The sequence below is a fragment of the Lipotes vexillifer genome, unplaced genomic scaffold (genome assembly GCF_000442215.2).
Source record: "Lipotes vexillifer unplaced genomic scaffold, Lipotes_vexillifer_v1.1 scaffold965, whole genome shotgun sequence".
In the NCBI taxonomy this organism is placed as follows: domain Eukaryota; kingdom Metazoa; phylum Chordata; class Mammalia; order Artiodactyla; family Lipotidae; genus Lipotes; species Lipotes vexillifer.
In genome coordinates, this window is record NW_006769686.1 from 1,775,337 (window position 1) to 1,789,964 (window position 14,628).

Here is a 14,628-nt window from a genome sequence, read left to right on the forward strand (position 1 = left end):
GGGGGGGCATGGGTGGGGCCCAAGCTAGCAGACTTCCATCCCTGGTCTAGGGCCTCCTAGTTGGGGAGGCCAAACTTGAGCCAAGAACCACCAACACACGGTGTCTGTTAGAAGCCGGGGGTAGTAACCTGCAAGGCGAGAGGCCACGCAGGCTTGGGAGTCACCTCAAGAGCTCACACCCCAGCTCCTGCCAGGCGCCCTCATCAGCTGTGTGGCCTTGGCCAAGTTACCCCAGTTCTCTGAGTCTCCAGTTCCTCATCAGACAATGAGGCACTAAAATAATACCACTTACCTCGTGGGGCTAAGGGATCGAGGGGCTATAAGGGAGATAACATAGCACATGATGTGTGTAAGTGCCTGGCACGGGGAGACACTCAGGATGGGTTACCATAGCCTGATATCCTGCAGCGGGACCTTAGATGTCCAAGAGCCTGGGCAGGGGTTCCCAGAGACCCCCATGCAGGGCTAATCTTTGTGACCCCAGACGCTGACGTGGACCTTCAGCCCCCTGGAGGAGATCAAGTACCTGTTCCGAGTGGGGATGTGGGTCTGGGAAGCTGGCCTGCCCCCAAACACCAAGCCCCCCGCCACCACCCACTACATGCTCCGGCTGGTGGGCATGGGCATCAGCAGCAGCCTCTCCGTGAGTGGGAGGACCCCGGCGGGGAGCGGAGGGGGCAGGGGACCAGGGCACCTGCGGGAGGGAAGGCCCCAGGGTGCCTGAACCTGCCCTTCCTTGGGGATTCTCTGAGGCCAGGGTTGGGAAAGATGGGGCCGTGGACCTGGGGGAGCCCCCCACCCCGGCCTGGCTGACTCTGGCCCTCAGGCAAAGGAAAAGGAGCTGGACTTTGGGAACGTGCTGGTGAACAGCGAGCAGACCAGGGTGCTGGTGCTCCTGAATGACGGCAACTGCACCCTCTATTACCGCCTGTTCCTGGAACAGTGCAGCCCTGAGGCTGTCGGCAATGGCCCCCTCGGTACTCAGGCCTGGGCAGGACTGGGCTGGGAGGCAGGCAGTGAGGGGCGCTGGTTAAGACTGGCTAACCAGACCATGGTTCGGGGGCAGGCAGAGCAGGGCTTAAAACGTGGTGCTTCCACTTGCTAGATGTGTGGCGTTGCCGGGTGATTGTCCTCTCTGAGCCTCAACTCCCTCATCTGTAAAATGGGGCTGCTGGTGGAGCCTGCCTCACCAGGCAGCTAGGTGGCACAAAGTGCTTAGCAGATGCCAGTGACACCAAGACATGTCCTCACACTGTCTTGATCTGGAGGAAGCACTCTGCTCCCCATTTCCTGGCTCAGGGCCTGCCCTCTAACCAGAGCAATGCTGGTCCAGGGGAGAGTATCTGGGGCGGAGCAAGAGGAAAGGCTGGACCTCCCTGGGCTGCACTGAGGGCCTCCTCTGCCCTTGACCCCACCCGGTCATTCCTGAACAGCTCTGCAGCTGGACCGCACAGAGGGGAGCATGCCGCCCCGGTCCCAGGACACCATCTGCCTGACCGCCTGTCCCAAACACCGTTCCCAGTACTCCTGGACCATCAACTACTCTCTCCTCTCCCACAGAGGTACCTGGGCCATCTGGCACGGAGAGTCAAGACCAGGGAGGAAAGGGGGAGGACTGTGTGAGCAGGACTTGGGGTGGGAGGATGCCGAGGGTTCAGACAGAGCTGGCAGAGTGGGTGTGAGTGTGCCAGGGTGTGCCTTTGGGTGTCTGGTGTATATGCCTCATACCAACCACATCTGTATGTGTGGGTGTCCGTTTGTGTGTGCCTGAGCTTTGGAGGACTCAACGTGAAGGGCTGGGCACTGTGCTGATTTACTGTGGGATCATAAGCAAATCCTCAGCTGCCCTGGGCCTCAGTTTCCTCCTTCATAAAATGAGGTTGTTACCATCCTGCCCCGGGGCTGCCTGATAGGAGTCCAGCACAGGAGAGTGGCTAAGAGTGTGGACTCCCTGGAATTGGATCCTGGCCTCAGCACTTATTAGCCATGTAATCTCAGCGACTTGTTTAACCTCCCTATGCCTCAGTTCCTACATCTGTAAAATGGGGATAATAATGGTGCACAGGCAAAAAAATAAAGTACATGTTACCACACGGGCAAACCTTGAAAACATTACGCCAAGTGAAAGGAGCCAGTCACAAAGAGCTACACATTGTATGATTCCATTTATGTGAAACACCCAGAATAGGCAAATCTACAGAGACAGAAAGTAGATTAGTCGTTGCCAGGGGTGAACGGAGAGTGACAGCTACTTGGTACTGGGTTTCTTTGGGAAAGCCTGAAAACATTCTAAAATTTGTGGTGATGGTTGCACACCTCTGAATATACAAAAAACATCACTGAATTGTATGTGTTAAAAGGGTTAATTTTATGGCATATAGATTATATCTCAATAAAGCCATTAGTAAGTATTATCAATAGTTTGAAAACAGTGCACAGTGGTGTTTGCAAAGCTCTTAGGACAGTGCCTGGTCCATAGAAAGTATCAGATAAAATTTGGCTATTGTTGGAAGCATCCCAGAGTCTGCTCCTGACAAGCGTCCTGGGACAGGTTCCCCGGGACCCCTGCATCCTCAGCCTGTACGCCCCGCCCCAGGGGAGCTGTGAGGTGAGCCCACCCCTCTCTCCCGCACCGCTTTCCCCCAGATAACAAGGTTGGGGAGAAGCAGGAGCTGTGTCACGTGTCCCTGATGGCCGTGTACCCCCTACTCTCCATCCTGGATATCTGCTCCATGGGCAGCGCCGAGGGCATCACCCGGAAGCATCTGTGGCACCTCTTCTCCCTGGACCTGCTCAACAGTTACTTGGAGCGCGACCCCACCTCCTGGGAACTCACCTACAAAGTGCCCACCCGGCACAGGTGAGGTGGGCCTGGGGGAGAGGCAGGGCCTGTCCGGGGATGTTCTTGGAGCTTTCCATCCATGCCCTCAGCCCCAGGGCCTGTCCAAGAAGGGGCTCCCCACCTCCTCCCCAATTCCTGCCCAACCCCGGAGGAGCACGGAGAAGGCAGGGATGGGCTTGAGGTCTAAAGTGCTGACCCACCCCTGCCCCTGAGTCCCAGATTCTCCAATTCCCACCTGTGGGGAGATGGGTGCCCAGCCAGCCGCCCCTGGAAGGGCCCCATCCTGTCCCCAGCCCTGTTTCTGAGACCACTTCTCTGCTCCACACAGCACCGGCCAGACCCCCTCTGTCTTCACCCCTCTGAAGCTCAGCTTCAATTTTGGGGCAGCACCAATAGATGCCCCACCCTCTGTGGTGCTTCTGGCCCTGAAGAACAGTGGAGTGGTGCCCCTGGACTGGTACAGAGTGGGGACCCGGGGGCCCGGGGGACAGGGGCTTGGAGGCCTTCTCTTGCTGGTGGTAGCCCTGGCCGCCTGGTGTCTGTGAAGTGTGCCCCCCCACCCTCACTGAAGGATGTAGAGGCCAGGGTGGGACTAGGGTCGCCCAGCAGGACACCAGACCTGTCACTGGCTGAGTCGGGTCCACGGGCTCAGAAATGGTCGAATCACACTATGGAGACTGGCAGGGTCATCTTCAGAGCTTAAGAAATGAGAAGTAATCGTCACGCAGCAGCTGCATGCCAGCCACTGGGCTTTCGGAGCCTCTTCTCCTCTGAGCCTCACATCAACCCTGTGGAAAAAACCCCCCTCTGCTGACTCTTTCACAGGTGGGAGGCTAAGGACTCAACCAAGAGCATTCAGCCATTAGAGGCAGAGCCAAGTTCAAGCCCAGATTTGTCCAACTCCAGAATCCCCGCCTACACTGGTTAGTCAGCAAGAAGCTGCGAGGTGCTCCTGTGTCCCAGGCATTGTGCTAGGCGCTGGGGCAGCCCCGACAGAGCCCCAGGCCAATGGGGGCCGGGCCTGCACGGGGGCGAGTTGAGGGTCTCTGGCAGGGAAGGACGGTGCTCTGCTGCCACAGCGCCGTTTTCAGGGAGATGACAGGGCTAAGCAAAGCCAGGTGAGCTGCAGGAAGGGTCGAGGCTGGCCATGGGGCAGGCTGCAATTCCCCAGTCACAGGGGGCCCAGGCCTGGAGACCTGAGCCCGCCAAGCTGGGCCCTTCCTGTCCTTGGCTTTCCTCCCACTGGGGCCCCAAACTGGTGCCCAGTAAGCATCCTGTTTCCATGCCAGCGCCATTTCTTTTTTTCCCTCCCTTCCTCTGCCACACGCCTTGATTTCCTAGTAAACTTCCTTTTGATGACTTCCAACTTTGCTTGGCTAGATGGAGGTGAGAAAGAAGTGTCCCCATCTGGGTCAGGCTTTGGGGAGAGAGCCAGGGGCCCAGCCTGGGCATGGCAGTGAGTGGATAAGGGTGAACATATGCAGGGGGTGGGCATCTGTGATCTCAGGAAACTTCCTGCCTGAGCCGAGCCATGGGGTGCATGTGGGTAAGGCTGGTGGGGGGCTGCATCACCCGGGGTGCAGTGGCCACCCTGTACTCTCCAGGTTGTCCTGCCCCTCCCTGTGGTGGAGGATGCCGGGGGAGCTGATTTATTAGGCGGCTCCTGTCTGAGAAGGGCCGGGACTGTGAGTAACTCAGGGCTCCTGGCCCTGAGTGACTGGGAAGCTTGGCAGGCTGGTGGGGAAGGCCCAGGGCCCGCCTGGAGCTCTGGATCTGCCATTCCCTGGGTTGTTTGAGTGGCTGGGAGCCAGGCCCTGCAGGGCTCAGGAGTGGGGGCAGGAAAAGCGGCACTGGCCTGTGTCCTGGTGTGGAGCAGGGTACTTTGGTGGATTGTGCATGCGTGTGTATTTGTGTAGGAGCAAGCCAGCTCACACTCTCTATGGAGAGGGTCCAGGTTGCTAGAAACTGGGGCAGGAGGAAAGCTGGGCAGAGTGCCCGCCGAGCTGGGCCGTCCATTGGGAGATCATTGGAGGTTCAGGAAGGCAGTGCGTGCTTGTTCCCAGATTGCAAACACAGGGAACCTTCCTGGGAAGGCTTGACTCTCCTAGGCTTTCTGTGTTGTTGTGTTTCCTTTCAATTTCTTAGAAGGCTATTTTTGAAAATTCTAGCCGGGTCTCTGCTAAACTCATAAGGAACAGACTGAAGGTTTTATTCCTGCCAAGACCAGTAAGAAATGGGGAGTGTGGACTTGGCCTGCAGGCAGCAGCAGGCAGGACAGAAAACCTGCCGTGCATTTAAGGGGTGATCCCTCACAGGCATCAGATATACGGGTTAACATCATCTGTTCCCTCATTCATTCATTAAGTCATTGGCTAAATGTTGACTGGGGCTTCCTAGGTGTAGGCTCCAGGCCCAGAGCTCAGAATAGCAATGCAGATGAGCCCAGGCCCTGCCCTCCAGGTGGGGCGGACCGGCCTTTTTGGTGCAGGGTGACAAGTGCTGTGAAAGAGGCTTGTGCAGCCACTTGCCTCTGTTTTGGAAGTGGTAGGTGGGGGTGGGCATGTGAGAAAGGCTTCCTGGAGAAAGCTACAGCCAAGCTAGACCTGCAACCCAGGGAGCAGAGGCAAGAGAGGCTGCGAAGAGCCTCCCAGACGGAGGGTGTAGCGCGGACATGGGTAAGAGAAGAGGCCACAGAGTGGCTGCAACGTTGATGGGGGACGGGCAGGGCCTTGGACTCCTTCTCCTTCTGAGAAGGATTCGTGGCTTGAGGCAGGGGGACAGGTTGGCAGGCTTCCACAGTCCCAAGATGGGGGCCCACACCAGAGGGCTGCCAGGGAAAAGGGGCAGGACAACCCCGATGTATCGAGATCACCAGTTCTGCCGCTGATCAATACCCTGCAAATAAAATGACCAAACAGTTTATTTGCCTGTAGCAAGTCAAACAATACAAGGGTGATGGAAGAAACGTTAGAAACACCCCAGCTCCCTCTCTAGTCTGCCCTGGAGGGTTTGGCATGAGCTTCCACTCTCAGCACTGGTACAAGGCACAGACACAGGGACACAGCTACTGCTTCATTTCTTTTACCATAATGGCATGATGTTACACATATTACTCTCTGCTCAGCATTATAGCAATAACCTTTTCACTCAGCATTATGTCAGTAACATTCCCTATAGATCAATAAAGATCAAGACATATAGATCTAACTCATTCTTTTTAATAGTTGCACAGTATTCCGTAATATGAATGGCCCTTACGTTTTAAAACCACTCTTTTATTAGATGACATTAGTTGTTCCCAGTGCTTTTTAATATTTTTTGCCCTCACTAACAAAGTTGTAATAAACATCCTTGTGTGAGTATGTGTGTCTGTGTGTGTGTGCGCGTGCGTGCGTGCCTGCCTGCCTGCACACTTACGTTTATTCCTGCAGCTTAGCTCCCCCAAATAGAATTTCTGAGTCAAAGGGCATTTTTTTATTCTATGCACTTTTTATTCTAAAAGGTGCTGTCATAATTCCTACAACAAAAGGTGGTAGCAATTTCTTCTCTCCCTACCTGTGTTCGAAGATGTCGTTCTTTCTAAACTTACCACCATTGGATGTAACTATTTGTCAGGATTCAGATGTGAAAATATTTAAGATTGATTCAAGGGAGTTTTGATTTGCATTTCCCAACTCCCCTTGAGCCTTTTCAGATGTGTTGGCTGTTTTCTTTCCCCCTTCTGGCTGTTCCCTCTTCATAACCTCTGCCCGTTTTGAGGACAGTTCTGTGCCATCCCTTTGAGAGCGCAGGGATCCTTCTTTTCAGATCGTGACCTTGGGACCCCTTGGTCACTTATTTGGTCACCATTTAGAGAGCAGTATCTGCTTTAGTACAGCACCAGGCATTACAGGGGCACTCATTCTATGCCCAGCCTTGCTTTGGATTCAACACTACCAGCCCTCTTGGGGACACTTGGTTGGTGCTGCTGGCATTTCTAGTGGCTCAAATGGCCCTTCCTAACAGCTTGTCACACAAACCCCTCCAGGGTCAGTGCCCAGCTCAAAGTGGCCAGCACCCTGACCCCTGGCACCCACAATGCGAGCCCCAATCTCCGCTTTCCATTTAGTCAACGGGACCCTGCTTCTGTTCCTGGGTTTGGGGGCCATTATGAAATGAGAATCCACAACTGCCGCATCTGCCCAGCCACGCATGGGACAGCTTGCCTACTGGGGGATGAAGAAAAGGCCTCCATCCATCCTGCCTGGGGCTCAGAGCTCCTGCCTCTGTTCTGACTGAGAGGCTCCAACCCTTCTTCTTTGCACCCCTTTCCCAGGGCCTTCCTCTTTCCAAGTGACCAGCAGATCGACCTGGAGCTGTGGGCAGAGCAGGTGGAGTTTGACTGCACTGAGCTGCAGCAAATGCGCGTGCAGGACAATTGCATATTCTCCGTCAGCCCCAAGGCTGGGAGCCTGAGTCCCGGGCAAGACCAGATGGTGGAGTTCAAATACAGGTGCTGCCCCCACCGCCCGCCCTGCACTTGCAGTCCTGGAGACCCCCTTCCCCCCGACTCATGGAGGACGCTGGCCTTGCACTGTGTGACTCCAGGGTATCCTGAGTGGCCACCGCCCTGAGAAGGCCCCGCCTTCCCACCTGCAGGGGAAGTTTAATTTTCCACTTGCCCCATCCCAGCTCAGGGGTTTCCACGTAGCTGCCCCAAAGCCATAGGTGTTGCCATGACCGCTTGTTCTCCCACTCCTACCAGGGTTCAGTAACTCATCCCAGACTCTCTCCTCCCTTCCAGCCACCTGTTCATTGGCACTGATCGCCTCCCGGTGCTCTTCAAGGTGTCCCATGGCCGGGAGATCCTGGTGAGGCCCAGCTCTGGTCCTGTCCTGGAAAACCAAGAGAGAGGCACAGGGAGCCGTGCTCCCCAGAGAGATGGGGACCAGATCTCTCTGTTGGGTACTTCAGTTCCTCCCAGGGAAGGATGCTACTCACAGGCTTTCTATTTCCAGCTAAATTTCATAGGTGTGACAGTGAAGCTGGAGCAAAAGTACGTGCACTTCACCTCCACCAGCCATCAGTTCATCCCCGTCCCCATCGGCGACACGCTGCCCCCAAGGCAGGTCAGTGGTCTACATTGTCCTGGTCACCAGGAAGCCTAAGTATTGATCTCTGTGTATCTTTATCAGCCCTTGACAGGATGACAAGGACCCTGCCCTCCCTCTAAGAGGTGGGGTGGCAGGTTGGACCCCAAGACTGGGCAACGGGGAGAGACCCAAGGCGAGAGGCTTCAGCTTCTTGGCACTGGTTCTAAACCTCTTGCCAGGCCTCATTCCCATGCAAAAGCAGGGAGTTCCTTCCTCTAACACAGGGTTCTTCAAACTTCTTTGACCGTGAGCCACACTAATACATTTTGGAAAACCCAATACATACATACACATACAACTGAAACAAAACAAATCAATACGTGCACCACTACATGCTAAGTACTCTGATGTTTTCTTTTTTATTTTATTCTGTTCCATTTTTTTAAATGTTTTATTTATTTTATTTTACTTATTTTTATTTTTGGCTGTGTTGGGTCTTCGTTGCGGTGCGCGGGCTTCTCATTGCGGTGGCTTCTCTTGTTGCGGAGCACGGGCTCTAGGCGCACGGGCTTCAGTAGTTGTGGTGCGCAGGCTCATTAGTTGTGGCTCATGGGCTCTAGAGCACAGGCTCAGTGGTTGTGGCGCACGGGCTTAGTTGCTCCGCGGCACGTGGGATCTTCCAGGACCAGGGCTCGAACCCGTGTCCCCTGCATTGGCTGGCGTGTTCTTAACCACTGCACCACCAGGGAAGCTCTGTTCCATTTTTTAAATGCTGGGCATGACCTGATAAATTGGTTTCATGACCTGTTTCCTAATGGGTCTCAGTCACAGTTTGAAAATCACTGCCCCAAAAAGGGCATCTGTCTGGAGCGTGAAAAGCTAGAATGTAAATCCTCAAAGCTATAGAATTTTATTTATTAATTGGAGGGAATCAGGTTCCTTTGTTCTGAAAATGTACATTGGAAATCTCCAAGAGAGGATATAGTATTTTCACAAACATTTCATCACTCTGAAATTTCTAACAATCGAGAAGCCCTTGTGTTTCTGGGCAGGGGCCTCTAGCCACTCAGCCTAGAGGCAGAGGAATGGGCTTCCTAGACCTGAGAGGGGGTCTCATAGTCCCGAGCTCTGCTCACTGCCTTACACCACCCTTTACGCCACTGGCTTCCCAGAAGCCCAGACCCTCAAAAGAGAAGGCAAACACTCACATGCCTCCTGGAAAGCTTTCCAGAGAGATCAGACCACTCCCCCATGGCCCTGAACATAGACAATGGAAAAGGCCCCCAGATCTGGAGAAGACCCAGTTGTACCTCCAGCCGAACTCCACAACTGCAGCCAAGCTTCCTTTTTCGTTCATAAGATGATGACAGATGGTGGCCTGGACCTGCAAGAGGGCAGAGGAAACAGAGAGAAGTGAACAGATTTAATTTACATTTTGAAGACAGAATCCCTGGGACTTGCTGGGGATTGGATCTGGGAAGTAAGAGAAAGGGATGGATGAAAAATGGATTCCTAGTTTGAGCCACTGGAAATATGTAGTGCCATTTGCTGAAACAAGATACACTAGGGGGAGGAATAGGTTTTAGAGCGAAGAGTTTGGTTTTGGCTGAATTTAAGAGGCCTATGAGACAACCAGGAGGAGTTGTTTAGTAGTAGTTGGATACCAGGTCTGAAGCTCAGAGGGTGGTCCAAGCTAGAGAAAAAACATCAGCGCGTTCAGGGGTGGGTGCTGAGAAAGATGAGGGGCTGGACCTAAATCCAGACAAACTCTTTATTCTCACTGTCTTCCGTTTTCTCATCTCTAACATGGAGGCTTGGACCAGAAGATCTCTGGTTTCAGGCAGGCCGTTCTGTGATTCCCCAACTTTGGAGTTAGTCTTGGGGGCCCTCATATCTTCCTTCTGCTCCCTTATCTGCCTGTAAGCACAACTACCTCTAATGGCAGACATGGAAAGTGGCAGCCTCACAGGTAATTAGAATGAGAGCCTAGAAAATGATGAAGGGTCTGGATGGTGCATGCATGGACATTTCCCTAAATTCCAACACTAGAGACACAAGCATTAGTGTCCCCTTATACCTTGACTAAGGTAAGTTGAGAGCAAATAAAATAAGAATTACAGATTATACTTAAATGTCACAGGTTGAAAATATAGTTATATACTTCTTGGGTGATCAAGCCATATGGGAAATCAGAGGTATTTAAGGGAGCTCTGGGACTCTAAGGGTGACGTCACGGGGATCGACCTGCCCTCCTACAGCGGACACAGAATCCCAGGCTCTCTGCATTGCAACCCAGAGCTGGTGTGGAGATTTCCCTGTTCCTTCCCCCTGCAGATTTATGAGCTGTATAACGGTGGCTCGGTGCCTGTGACATATGAGATCCAGACCAGCATCCTGTCGCAGGTTCAGGAAAAAAATTTTGATCACCCCATCTTCTGCTGCCTCAACCCCAAAGGGGAGATCCAGCCAGGTACAACTGCTCTCGTCTTCTGGATCTTCTCACCTATTGAGGCCAAGACCTACATGGTGAGCAGCAGCCTGGGCTAACACGGGCTTGGGGCGGGGGTTGGAGGTGGCCTCCCCAGCAGACCTTGCTCTGACCAGTGCCTTCCCCCACCTTCCTAACTTCCCAGGTGGATGTGCCCATACACATCCTGGGATGGAACTCAGCCATCATCCGCTTCCAGGGAGTGGGCTATGACCCTCACATCATGGGCGACACAGCCCCATTCCACAACATCTCCTCATGGGACAATAGCTCCATCCACTCGAGGCTGATGGTTCCTGGACAGGTAGGGGGAAGGGAGCTGGGAAGGCCTGAGGCCTAGGAGGAGACTGAGGGTCCAGGGTGTCCACTGCGGAGGGATGGGGAGGCTGCGAAAGAAGAGACGGAGTTGAGAAGGGAGGAATACAGAGGTGAACCTGGAACCAGCCCTCCTCCTGATTTAGGAGGCAGCACCAGCTCCATGAGAGGCTTACCCTGCCACCTAGTGTCCACAGGTGTTCCTGCTTCAGCCACTCCACCTGCTGCAGGGCCCTCCACCCGCCCTTGCCTCTGTGCATTGGGATGGAAGTATTGAAAGGAGTAGAAAGAAGCTCTGCCATTCTAGGGCTCTGAGATATTATCTTCATATAGAGCAGTCTCTCCCCTGGGCCTAGATGGATTTTGCTGAAATATCTAGAGTCAGTAACATTACCTTTAGTTCACACACTCCTCACTGTTGGGAGGTCTGACACATCCATCCATCTATTTCCCCACTGATCCACATGCCTGTTTATTCATCCATGTATCTCTCCATCCATCCATCCATGCACTCATCCAGTTACTATCCACCAATACATCTGCCTGTCCACCCTTCCACTCCCACCCTCTTTGGACTCTTACTGAAGGATGAGTACTGTGGTGTCACAGAGAAGAGCCAGACAAAGTCTCAGCTCTGGAGGCACTCAGGGTCTAGACAGAGAGAAAGTGCCCCTTCCATGGCCTCAATCTTTTCAGATACCCCTACAACACAGCTCCTGCTGTGTGCCCAGTGAAGGTGCCAACAGCTGATCACCTACTAATTTACAAACATCCTTCAGAGACAAATTTTGTTGGCTTTACTTCTGCCTTCTCTAAGCGAATTCTGATTTCTCAGCCCTTCCAAGCCTATTTTAATGGTCAAAATCATAGGCTTTAGAGTGAGACTGTCAGGGTTTATCCCAGCTGTGCCTGTGAGAGACCTTTGGAAAATTATTTATGCTCTCTGAAGCTTAGCAGCACGTCTATAAAGTGAAATGATTAGTAGTACCTATATATAGTAGTGGCCTATATATTGGGCCACTGTGAGGATCAAATGCATGGCAGGTGCCTACAGTGGTACCTGGCCTGTTGAAAGCGCTCAGTGACTGGTAGTGGTTGCTATGCTTAGTATTTCTTCACCTCCCAAAGTTGCTGTTGTGTTGTCTCCACCAACAGAATGTCTTCCTGTCCCAATCTCATATCTCCCTGGGAAACATTCCTGTGCAGAGCAAGTGCAGCCGCCTGCTGTTCCTCAACAACATCTCCAAGAATGAGACAATTGTCTTTGTCTGGCAGCAGAAGGCTCTAGACTTTGGGGAGGTGAGAGTTTCCTGTGTTTGCAGAATCAGAACATCCAGAAGGGCTCTAGACTCACCCCATCCCATCCCACCCCATCCCATCCCACCCCATTCCACTCCATCCCATCCCATCCCATCCCATCCCATCTCATCCCATCCCACCCCATCCCACCCCTTATCCCATCTTGTCCTATACAATCCCTGTGAAGCTCCAGAGACTCCTTCCCAAAATAAATAGGTGTCTGTGAGTCCTATGAGAGGAAAGGTGGCTCCCGAAGAGACGATCCCATTTGTGGTGACCCTGAAGGCCTCAGCGCATGCCAGCTTCTATAGCATGGACCTGGTATGCAAGGTAGGATCAGCCTTAGCGAGAAGCTGGGATGGTGCGCAGCTTCCAGTCTTGAGGTGTGGGGTGGTCTGTGAGATACCCAGACCCCCAGAGAGAGGCAAAGGCCAACCTCTGGAAGAGTGGGGGGCCCACAGCACAGACCCAGGCCAAGGCCCTCCAGACCTTGGTCTTCTCTCTCCTTGTCCTGAGCCACAGGTGTACCGGCAGAAACTCCTGACGCAGTACCGTAAGGAACTGCAGGTGTGGGAGGACGAGAAGGTGCGGCAGGAAGTGGAGTTCACCATCACAGATAGGAAAGCAAAGGTGATGAGGGCAGGGTGGGCTTTGAACACCAGAGCTTTCCAATTGGCCTTGCCAGAGGGGACAGAGGTGGTGATCAGAGGTGGTCCTAAAAAACTGGTCAGCCTGACTTAAGAGATTAGATTTCTTTCATTAGGCTAAGCATAGCACATGCCCAAGAGACTCTCTGGATACTGAAAGCTGGCTGACCATTCCCTGCTTCATGTAGCCTGTATTTAATGAATACCCACCCGGTGCTGGGCACTGGGAAACCGGGCAGAGCTCACCTTCTGATGGAAGAGAGTGTGGCATAGTGGTTTCAGGTACAGGTTCTGGAAACAAATTGCCCGGGTTTGTTTCCTGACTTTGATGATTTCTAGCTCTGTGATGTTAGTCAAGTTATTTAACCTCTTAGTTCCCTCAACTGTATAATGGGGGATAATATGACATCTGAGACTGGCTTCAAGATAATCCAGAGATGGGGTATAGATGAGACAAAATTGGCCATGAACTGCTAATTGTTGAAGCTGGGTGGGGGGTAATGGAAGATTCTTTGTAGCACTCTCTCCACTTTTGTATACTTTTGAAAATTTCCATATTAAGAAGGTTAAAAAGGGAGTTACCTGGTGGCCTAGTGGTTAGGATTCCGGGCTTCCACTGCCATGGCCCGGGTTCAGTCCCTGGTCAGGGAACTGAGATCCCACAAGCTGTGCAGCATGGCCAAAAAAAAAATGTTAAAAAGAAAAGTTGTTAAAATATTTTATATTATTCTTTTTAAAATTTATTTTGTTTATTTATTTTTGGCTGCATTGGGGTTTCGTTGCTGCGTGCGGGCTTTCTCTAGTTGCGGCGAGCGGGGGCTACTCTTCATTGTGGTGCGCGGGCTTCTCTTTGCGGTGGTTTCTCTTGTTGCGGAGCACCGGCTGTAGGCGCGAGGGCTTCAGTAGTTGTGGCACGCGGGCTCAGTAGTTGTGGTTCACGGGCTCTAGAGCGCAAGCTCAGTAGCTGTTGCACACGGGATTTGTTGCTATGTGGCATATGGGATCTTCCCAGACCAGGGCTCAAACCCGTGTCCCCTTCATTGGCAGGCGGATTCTTAACCACTGCACCACCAGGGAAGCCCCAAAATATTTTAAAATGTGAATAAATTGTTATCTGCTTTGTGGCACTGCTGCGAGGATTAAATGAGTTAATGCATGTAAAGTGCCTACAACGGTGCCTGGCACCCAGTAAGCACTCACTAAACATGGGCTATTACTATTTATGCAGGGGAGACTGATAATAAATGATACAAAATATCCACCTTGGATCCTCCTCCCCACGGTTGCATTCTTTTTTTTTTTTTTTTTTTTTTGTCTGCGTTGGGTCTTCATTGCTACTCGTGGGCTTTCTCTAGTTGCAGTGAGCAGGGTCTACTCTTCGTTGTGTTGCTTCTTATTGCAGTGGCTTCTCTTGTTGCGGAGCACAGGCTCTAGGCACGCGGGCTCAGTAGTTGTGGTGCACGGGCTTAGTTGCTCTCCGGCACGGGGCATCTTCCCCGACCAGAGCTCAAACCCGTGACCCTTGCATTGGCAGGCGTATTCTTAACCACTGCGCCAGCAGGGAAGTCCCCACGGTTGCATTCTTGCACCTTGATCACCCCTGTGTACTCCACACTGAACCCCCAGGGAGACACTACTCCCCTCTGAACCTCTGGCCCAACTGTGAAGGCAAATCATGTCTTGAGGGCTATGGGAGAAGGGATTTCTGAATTAAGGCTTAATAAGGGAGGCTGTTTCCTTATCAAGCCAAACCACAAAGCTCCAGGGCACCAGACAAGTACCCTTGGGTCAGCCTGCATTGTTTGGTGGCATCTCCATTTCTTTCCTTTAGTTAGGTAACCAGATTTTCCAAGTCTGCAGGCAGCACTTCCCTAGGGAAGGTTCTGGAAGAGGGTGTGGCTGGGAGCTGGGCAGAACTAAGGGGGCAGCAGGTGCTGACATTGATTTCAGGCCCTCTGTGGGTCA

The 14,628-nt window shown here is 52.8% G+C and overlaps 1 protein-coding gene across 1 annotated transcript in view; it reads left to right on the top strand.

The window, feature by feature from the left end:
* CFAP65 (cilia and flagella associated protein 65) overlaps window positions 1-14,628 on the top strand; it is a gene marked incomplete at its 5' end in the record, with an annotated part of 42,152 nt that overhangs the window by 24,391 nt on the left and 3,133 nt on the right. The window contains 13 exons of the mRNA XM_007445854.1: window positions 485-643; window positions 827-977; window positions 1,434-1,562; window positions 2,647-2,860; window positions 3,171-3,299; window positions 7,158-7,334; window positions 7,626-7,692; window positions 7,840-7,950; window positions 10,249-10,440; window positions 10,548-10,706; window positions 11,873-12,016; window positions 12,233-12,346; window positions 12,539-12,646. Coding sequence (XP_007445916.1) covers window positions 485-643; window positions 827-977; window positions 1,434-1,562; window positions 2,647-2,860; window positions 3,171-3,299; window positions 7,158-7,334; window positions 7,626-7,692; window positions 7,840-7,950; window positions 10,249-10,440; window positions 10,548-10,706; window positions 11,873-12,016; window positions 12,233-12,346; window positions 12,539-12,646 — 1,854 coding nt within the window. The remainder of the gene's footprint in view (window positions 1-484; window positions 644-826; window positions 978-1,433; window positions 1,563-2,646; window positions 2,861-3,170; window positions 3,300-7,157; window positions 7,335-7,625; window positions 7,693-7,839; window positions 7,951-10,248; window positions 10,441-10,547; window positions 10,707-11,872; window positions 12,017-12,232; window positions 12,347-12,538; window positions 12,647-14,628) is intronic.